Below are 9826 nucleotides of genomic sequence, written 5' to 3'. Positions count from 1 at the left end.
TGAAGTCTTTCCCCATGGTACCATTTCCATGGTGCACCCACCCCATGTCTTTATTGTCCTCCTCCTGCACAGGAATAACACCAGGTTAGTAATTTGTAAGTATTATACAGGCCCTTGCTGTGCTTTTGAAGTCACCAGAACCCAGTAAAAGGCGTATTTATAGTTTAGTTTAGTTTTGTGTGACTTGTGCAGTCCTTGTAGCTCCTTTACTTACATACATTGTGGAACTGCCACACCACAACCTCCCTAAAGGGGATCTGCAGGATAAAAGGCTCTGTGCAGGTCTGGAGCTGGGCTGGGGCTTGGAGAGGACTGTAAAATGCAAGGTGGAAGGAAAACACTGAAATGGAAAATGAGGAGAGTCAGAGAGACTTCATCTTCTAAAGCCTGTAGGTTCTCAGGCACCAAAGTGACAAATAAGAGACTTGCTGAGCTCTTCTTCCCCACAGGGGACATTCCCCATGAACGTCACTGGGATGCCTGCTGTGGCTCCCAGGGACTAAAGGCACACTTTGTATCCCTCAGCCATGAGGCCAGCATGACAGCAAGACATGGGATGCTCTGGTACTGACCTGTGACTCTTGGGTCAGAAGCTCCAGAAAGTGATGGACAATGTAGGGGATTCTTCAGAGATTGTTTCCACAGCATGTTGTAATGGTGATGTTTATGCAGCCCCTTTTTTATGTTTTCTTTTGCTATTTGAAATTGAGTATTGAATACAAGTGACATGGTTAGAAATATTTCAAGTGAGTCAATAAACCATTTATCTCAGTTCCTAATACAGGTATAGTTCTGGGGGCTGTCCAGGAAAAGAAGAAATGTCAACAAATACATACAGTTTAGGACAAACATGGACATGACAAATTTCAAAGGCAATAAATCAACACAAAATTTTATCAGCCCCCACTATGCTTAAAAAGGAAAGCCCTAGTTGATTCCCTGTTAATTTAAAATCTGTGTATGTCCAGTCTGAGCCTGGAGCCAGCAGGCCCAGTGTGAGAGGCCAGCATTGCAGGCACCCTTTGTGCCTTAGGTGTCAGTGACAGTGGCACTGGGGCATTCCTGTGCTCTGTGCTGGGGACAATGGCACATGGACAGGACCTGGAGAGGAGAGGAGAGGAGAGGAGAGGAGAGGAGAGGAGAGGAGAGGAGAGGAGAGGAGAGGAGAGGAGAGGAGAGGAGAGGAGAGGAGGTACCTCAGAGTTACCCATCAGTGCCCATAAGGAGGAGGGGGGAGCACAAAGCAAGATGTCCTGGTGCTTTCCCTGTGCACCTCCCTCGCCCTGCTGCTCTCCTGGGCTCATCCTTTTGCTCAGCAGCTCGAGCATATGGTGCTTTGCTCCCAGTGCCAGGGAGGCTCTGTGAACAAGCTGCGTGTTCTTCTCACATTCCTTGACCCGAGTCCATCTTGGGTGGGTGGCCAGCCTGGAGCAGGGGCACGGCCACAGGAATGGCTACAATGTGGCTGCAGGATATGTGGAAAGCACCTCCAGAGAGAAGGGCAGCCATTCCATCTTCTCACAGCCTTTTCTCAAACGTTTGATTCGAGATGTACACCTGCACCCCTCACCCAAGCTGGCCATGAGCTCAAGCAGCTGGGACCCCAGGAAGGGCAGGAGGCTGTGCTAGGGGTCAGACAGGCAGTGCTTGGCAGACTGACACAAACTGAGACCACAAATGTTTGCTGCTCCTCTACCTAGAGGAACAGAGCTCCTCACCCAATGGCTTAGGAAATTGCTGTGTGGCTGTGGAGGAAATAAGGCTGCTCACTGAGGGAGCCTGAGGGACAAGCAGTGGGTGTCTCCAGGGAAAAGATTTCTCCTACAGAAGGAAGGGATGTGGGCACAAAGCAAGAAAATCCTCCATGAGGGAAGAGGAGCTGCTCTCGTCCACCTCCCAGCTCATCCAAGAAACAAGCAGGGTCTGAGTGAGCAGTTCACATCTGCTCCATTCCCCAGCATCACAGGGAAGGACTCTAGTCCAAAATGAGCAGCTGGGCCTCTAAGCTGGAGCCAGCTTTTTGTGTGCTCATGTAACAGACACCTGTAAGCAACACGCAACAGGTTGTCCTTAAAAATCAAGAGCTGTGCCTATACTGGCACAAGATGTGCTCTACGTGTCAGTCTTAGCTTTTGGGTTGTTTTAAGATTTGGTGCTATATACTTTACCTATAATTAATTTTTTTTTAAATTTTATTGCCTTACACAACATAATTCTATTTGCTAAAACATGCTGACTATCAATTTGTTGTTATTTTCTCTCTTTCTGTCACTAGCACATTGCTCTAAGATAAATGGCAGCTTTAAAAATCAATCATCTTTTCTTTTGAAGACATGAAGAGGAGCCATTGTTTAGAGCAGAAGAAAATCTAGACACCATAGAGAGAGAAAACACATTGGCTCGAAATCCATGCAGTGTACCTCAAATTCCTTTCATTGTGCACATGGTGTCATTTTACCTTGACCATGGCTATTTATTAAAGAGCTCTTGGTGTTCCCACAGCCTCTCTGGTGCTCTTTGGATTGTCTTTTGGAATATCACATTCCACACCTTGACCTCCCTCAGCAGCATCCATGTTGTCCACAGTCCATCAGCTGTCTCACACCTGCGCTTTCCCCTTCCCTCAGTCCAGAATTCCCTTTCTGCTTAAACAGCTGCACAAGATTTAGGTTCTGTTTTCTTTTCCTCTGGAACTAGACCTGAGATGCACACAGGGAAAAGCAAGCGTCAGGGAAAATGAAGCTTTCTCAAACCTGTTTCCAAGCTGTAACTTTTTGGAGTGGTCTCTGCTGAAAGGATGTGAACACTCTTGCTGCAGGGCTCTTGGGGCTGACACAAATAATCCAGTGTCTGCAGCTGGGCCAGCAGAGTAGGAGCTCCCCAGGCAAGAGGTTGGTTAGGGTTCTCCCCCAGCAGTGTACCCAACAGTGGTTGCTCTCAGAGACAAGGTGCAGGGTCTGGCAGGTCCTTGCAGGTGACCAGTGTCTCACCCAGCCCAGAAAACACCACACAATCTGCAGACAGACACTCTTGTGTCAGCCAGGAGCCTGTGTCTGTCACATTGAGGGGATTCCTGCCAAACAGAAAAGCTGGAATTTGCTCTCCTGCCCCGACATCTTCTGCAAACACTCACAGAGCAGTGATGACAATGGGTAACTTCTGCCAGCACTGGAGGAGAGGCTGAGATGCCCAGTTCTGCCTGCATTTGCTTAGGGCAGACATAGGAGAAATCTAGTGGAAACAAATCATGGCACAGACAAGAATGGAAAAGGAGGAAAATGCAAACAGTATTGAATGCTTTGGTGCTCACAGTTCAAGGTGCAGCCCAAACACACTTCTTGACAGAAGCTAAATAACAGAAAACCATGGAGGAGGAGGACCTCATAAATGCTTCTTGGCCCCTCACATTGATCTTTCCAGAAGAAGAAATTATCTATTTCCTCCCGAGGTTATTGCAAATTACCTATTGACCTTAAGAAAATGTCCAGGTATTCCAGAGGCAGCCAGAGATAATCTGGTGTTGTTATTCATAACTACACAGAAAATAAAAAAAGAAAGAAAATACAGTGTGGCAAACCAATTTGAGTGACTTGGCAAGTGTGCAGGGTTAATTGTCACTTTATTGCTAAAGATGAAGATAATAAAACTGTATGGCTCCATTTTTCTTGCTGTGTGTCAAAACTCCTATCATTTGGAGATATAATAATGCTTCTCCTGAAATAATATAGACATGCTCTTTGCGTATTTATATGGTCTTTGTGTATTTTTCTGCTTTCTGACCTCTTATCTTTTCCAAGTCCTCCACCCTTCCTCTGTAAATGCTGGTGATCTTAATTTATCCTGTTGTGGTAGTTATGCTTAGTCACAAATGTATTTCTGTTCCATTCCCTTCAAGAGGGCACTTCACAAAGCTTTGGAATAATCAGGAAAGTCATCACAGGCCATGAGAAGTACCTGCCTACAAAGCAGCCACAAACTTCCCTTTTAAATCAAGGCATTTTCTGAGAAATAGGAAAAGTTATGAAAAGCTTATTTATAGCGATGTTACTGATAAAAGCCAGATATTGCATGCCTGCTCGGAAGGCAAACAGGATAAAGGACATCTCTTTGTGGCCTAATATAAGAGCATACATAATCCAAGCATAATTCATAAAGCTTGATGTGCTTCCTATAAAGAAAGACTTTCTTGAAAGGTTTAAAAAAGTTTTCAAGCATTACTATTTCTTCCTCTGCAAACATGCACTGCTTGCCCATCAGGTGGAGGTGGCACTGTGACCTCAGTACTGCAGAGCCACCCACCAGCCATTTATGCTGAATTGAGGCTGAATATGAATTTCATCCTAACTCATACCTGTTGCCAAACTACTGAAGCTAATGTCTGTATTTGCTCCTTTATGTCTGTGCTGCAGGAGACTGGACCTTTATTTCCAAGTAGTTGTAAATGGAAATATCTTGGTTGATTTTGTCAACACATTCATCTCCTTACAGGATCTTTTTTGGCAAATCATTCCCTGGTTCTGTAATCTCACATGGCTACATCACCCTCTTCCTTGGGCACCTATAAAGCCTGAGACATCTTTAGAAGACACATTTTGGGGCCTGGGCTTGGCAGCTTGGCCCCACTTGATGCATGTGCCACAAGCATGCAGCCACCAGCCACGGGACAAACTGGCTGCTGTACAAGACATGCTTTCTTAGAGCTGAATTTTGATGCAGAGGTGTCAGTGGGACCTCTCTGGAGTTGCCTGAACTCACCTGAGTGCAAAAAAATTATCAGACACTTTTTTTATCCTTCTGCTTCCTGCATTTTGTCACAAAGCTTGTTGTTACCCTGCAATGGGCTGATGCAGGCTCTGGGCTCTACCAGCTGAGGACAGCCCCTGGCAGGCCACATGGAGACAAGAGGAATGAGAAAAGGACAAAAAAACCCTCAAACCTCTGCTCTCCATGGAGGATGAAGTGAGTGTGGATTATAAGCCTGAATGTCCAATAAAGGACAGCAAAGGCTGCATCCTTTACACTCAACAGCACCACAGCAAATCTGGGAAAGGCCAGAGTGGGCATGAAGAGAACAAAGCATCACATTTCTCACCTGCTATAATAGCAGAAGGGTGGGAGACCTTTACATTTTTCCACCGCTTTCCCCACAAAGTTCCTACTTAACCATCAAATAGCCAAGGTCAGCTTCAGGTAAAGATTGATGTCCTTGTTTTCACTTTCTATGGTACAATGCTCTGTCATGGGATGAAGAGCAGACTTATTAAGACACAGGATATTCCCTGTGCACCATGAAGAAATAGGAGCATACAGATTGAAGAAGAATCCCCTGCAAACTGCTAGTGTTTTAAAGAAATATTTTTCAAATGACACACTTAGGCAAAAATGTCCTGTTTTGAATAACTACAAGAATGTTCTCTCTGTGGGGAGATGTGAAGAGCAATTATGTTCCCAACTCTGCAAACATGGATTACAGAACTGAAAATGTATTTTGCTTTAGCAAAGCTTGCTTTGATTTTGGTCAAGTAATACTTGAGAATCTGCACTCCCAAATCTGCAAAACTATGATAAAAGTAATTTTTAAAGGTAAATGTGTTTCCAAGACACACATAAAGGCTAGCAGTAGTTTGGTAATTCCATTTAAGCCTAAAATGTTTGATGGCTTGGTGCTCTTGTCGTATTTTAATGGTATTTGCTCTAATCAGGCAGATTTTTGTTCAGCGCTCTTCAGAGCTCTTCATTTTTAATCCAAAATTTGCATCTACATCCAATAAAATATATGCTGCTAGACTGCATGTCAAAAAGCAACTCAGAGTTCCTCCAAAGACAGCCTTGTGAGAAGACTGTATCTTCAGTGGAGACATCATGGAGCCTCTGTTTCTCAGTTCTCAGGACATCATCTCCTCCAGGGCCTGACATTTGTGAAGAAAGGAGCTGTATTTCCTGATGTGGATTTGCTTCTTGCATTTCTGTTTTCCCCCTGGTCCAAAACCCTCTGAGCTTTAACAGCACTATCAAGGGAGGCTTTGTAGGCACTCATGCAGTTTAGATCCCCAACACATCCTTCTGAGGAGACTCAGGGGATATACCTCAAATTAGGCACTACAGGACAGAGTGACCTAAAATCACATGCTATTGGCAGAAAATGTGAGTCTTTGTCAAAATCAGTATCTACCAAAACATCCATTCTGATTGATATTATAGTTTGTTTCACGCTTTCTTAAAAACATCTGAAGGGGTGGGGAAATATAACCATAGCTACTGAAATAAATGGCTCTTGTCCCCCGGGCTGTGACAGCAGCATTTATCTTTTCTACAGCCCATGTGAGAGGGGAAGGAAGAGAATTCTCCTGCTTGTAGCCATTTTCTGTCAAAAATCTTAGTGTAATTTTTGTACAGTGAATATTTATAACTGTTGTTAGTGTCAATACAATTTTTTGCAGTTAGTGCACTTATTTACATTTTAATGGCCAAGCCAATAAAGATTTATGCACCTGTCATCTGAATTTTCCACAAAAGTGGTGATTGCTTAAAAAAACCCCAGCTCCTCCTGCAGAATACTCCTTCTCCAAGCATCTTTTAGATGCCTTCATTGTTTTGGGAAACAATAAGCTAACCAGCTCTAAAAGTCACAGGTTAAACCCAGCAAAATCTTGCAGCAGTCTTCATGGCAAAACTTCTGCATATTACAAAAGCACTTGCTCAGGAACCATTTTCTTCTCTCTCTGATTTTCAAACACTGTCTCTTGAACAGCAAAAGGCTGTTTTATCACTTTGATATGTCTCAGCTGCATAAACTACATTACTTTTGTAGCTTGGGGAGATTTACTGCTTAGTGTTGACCTTGTTTTGATTTTAATGCAGTCAAAGGTATAGTTTGGCCCCCCAGCTTTGTGGGGTGTGTGGGCACACCACTCAGGAGGGCCATGCAGTGCTCCAGCCTTCACTCCCCTGCACACATAACCTCCTCCAAACTGAGAACTACAGAAAAAGAGCCCTGAAGGCATCCCCTCTGTGCCTGCCCACGGTCTCGGGCTGCCAAGGCACATGTGTGCCCTCATTCTGGCCATGCTTTTCCCGGAGGCAGCCAGCCCACAAGCCTGTTTTTATTCCCACCCAGAGGAGGCTGGTGAGCCCCACACTGCTGCCGTGCTGCCAGGGCTCTGCAGGATCAGCTCCCTCTCCATCCCCAGACTAACGCGATTATTTCCGTGCCGTCCATCCCTCGCTGGATTTCGCGGTGGGCTGGTGGCTGCGGTGACAGTGAGGAGAAGCAGGCTCTCTCTGGAGCTGTGCTCTCTCTCTGGGGTGTGCTGTCACTCCAGGCAGAGTTGAGCCAGGTCTGTTCCTGCTGCAGCCCAGAAGACACACAGAAGTACAAGGTTTCTGATCAGTTTCGGCTGGGCTTCAATGTCCCGAGTGGGTTTAGGATAGAGCTCAGATTTGAGGCTGACATGAAGCCAAGGTTAGGGGCCAGGCTCCAGCAGCACCCCAGCTTCGTGACCTGCTCTGGGAAGGCACCGTTCCTGTGTCACAGATCTCACTGTCCCCACTCAGTCACCTGCACTAGAGCTGCTAAAGGGGCACAGCACAGTCGCAGAGCCGGAGGAGCCCTGCTCCCTCCAATGGCTTCGGTGCGGAGCTCTTGCTCTTAGCACAGCCTGGCTCACCCGGACTGCGGGGCTGTAGCCAGAGCACTGTCAAACCCCTGCCACTTGCCCTTGCCGTGCTCTCCAGACCTCCGCAGCTTGCGCAGCAACGCGCATTTTAATCGCGGCACGGAAAGATATTTTCTCCCGCACGGGCAATTCCTTCTGCAGCTCCGACCATGCAGCGCCTCCATCCCCAAGCCCCGAGCAGCCCAACAACGCCTCCGAGCACCTTCCCGAGAGAAGCGGGCAGCCGGGGGGTGTCTTTCGCTTCATCTTTCAAAGCCCCCAGCCCCCGCTCCTCTAGATACTGCAGTCAATGTCCCCCCCGCGGCCGATGCTGCCGGAGCCCCCGTGTCCTGCCCTGCCCTGCGCTGCCCTGGGCGGGGGTCCCGGTGGGCAGCAGCGGCAGCAGGAGGCGCGGTGAGCCCGGCAGCGAGCAGGGCGCTGAGCTCACCTCCCTCCGCCCCCCCGCTCCCTCCTCCCTCCCCCTGCCCTCCCTCCTCCTCCGCTCCTCCCGCGCCCAGCCTGCAGCCGGGATCTCAGTATTATGGCATCGAGGAGAATGGAGACCAAACCCGTGATAACGTGTCTGAAAACCCTGCTCATCATCTACTCCTTCGTGTTCTGGGTGAGTGCGGCGCGGCGCGGCAGGGCACAGCGGGCCCGGGGGGCTCAGCCCGGCACCCCCCGGCACCCACCTGCCCGGGGCGGGGGGCTCGGGGGGCTCGGGGGGCTCCGCAGCGCTGGCACTGCCGGCCGAGCGGGGACGGGCACATCCGCCGGAATATGGATCCGCACACACACACACGCTGGCATGGATGCGCTCGCACACATATCTGTGTATAAAAAAGGATGGGGTTTGCCTCCTCCCGCGGCCAGCACATCCCCCCGAGCCCCCGCGGGGGAAAGTTGCGGGGGTCTCCCCGAGAGCCGCCACAGCCTCCCCATCCCCGCCGCCCCCCGGCCGGCCGGCCCGTGTCCGCAGTGCCGGACCGTGTCCCCAGTGCCCGCCGATCCCTGTCCCTGGCTGGCCGCGGGGGATGTCACCCCCAGCCCCCTCCCAGCGCCTACCTGTGCCAGCCCTCCGCCCGGCCGCGCTGCCGCGTTTCGTAACCGGGCTGGGGCTCCCGCAGACCATCTTCCTGACCCAGATGCATTAATTGAGTTGCCGCGATCGCCTGCCGGGCAGCCCGGCCCGTGTTTTTCGGGCGACCCCGGGCGCTGGAGGTTTTCCCGGCCTGTTAGTCAGCAGATGCCGGGCAGGAGCCGCGTATCGCGGGCGATGGGCAGGTTGGAGACCTTCTGATGGCACACGGTGACAGCAGCGATAATGGCCCCGCTGGGTGCAGTTAGACCTGCTCCGCACAGCATCGGCACTTGGCACTTCCTAGCCGGGGGAGCTGGGCTGTGTTTTATGGGTTTTGTAGCTCTGTGAGACACTGTGACTCAAGTCTTCGTCTTCTTGCTTAAAAATGCATTCTAAACAAAGAATTGCTTATTCATGGCAATAACGTTTGACATCTTTACAGTAAACATGCGACTCCAACTGTTTTAACTTTAACTTTGTTGGCTTTTTTTTTAAAGCATAACCAAAATCTATTTTGCTAATTCATACTTATGGCAGTACCTCGATGTTCTTGACCCCCTCGTACCCCCCCAATATTTAATATATCCCTCCCATTCCTTTTCAATAATTTTGGTAGCAGCAGATGTGTCTGATGACTGAAATGAATAGGAAGCCGGAATCATCTGTTGGGTTTTTTTTGTTGGCAAGTAGATCTGCTCCATCACATTAGTCTCAAGGAGGTAGGTGGCTAAGTTTATATACTTACCACAATTTCAACATTCATCCTCTCCAGTCCTCAGTTCTCAGCAGATCTGTAAGAAACCCCTCTTCATCCTGTGATGAGTGAGCAGCTGCAGGAGCTCAGGCGAATTCACGGCATCCTAAAATTGTGTCTTTTTTTAAAAAGCAATCGCTGTATGTGCTGTAGCCCGAATAAACAGAGGACTTAGCTCAGCACGCCCGTTGAGCTAGCACATTTCACCAACGCTAATCTCATTTAAAAAGAGAGAATTGTACATCGAGCCAAGCAGCTGGCTAAGGGCATTTGTGCCGGAGGCTGTCATGATGCCAGGCCAGGTTGACAGCTGGGACCTCATCGGGTAAATAACAC

General features: G+C 48.6%; 1 protein-coding gene across 1 annotated transcript in view; it reads left to right on the top strand.

Moving 5' to 3' along the window:
* The first annotated feature begins 8116 nt into the window (after positions 1-8116).
* TSPAN7 (tetraspanin 7) overlaps positions 8117-9826 on the top strand; it is an 82464-nt gene continuing 80754 nt past the window's right edge. Inside the window, exon 1 of the mRNA XM_085049173.1 lies at positions 8117-8277. Within this exon, the coding sequence (XP_084905299.1) occupies positions 8197-8277 (81 nt within the window). The 5' untranslated portion in view covers positions 8117-8196. The remainder of the gene's footprint in view (positions 8278-9826) is intronic.

Source organism: Lichenostomus cassidix, chromosome 1 (genome assembly GCF_008360975.1).
Source record: "Lichenostomus cassidix isolate B80296 chromosome 1, HeHo_3.0, whole genome shotgun sequence".
NCBI lineage: Eukaryota > Metazoa > Chordata > Aves > Passeriformes > Meliphagidae > Lichenostomus > Lichenostomus cassidix.
The sequence above is the reverse complement of the archived record's forward strand: the minus strand, read 5'-3'. Positions and strand labels throughout refer to the sequence as shown.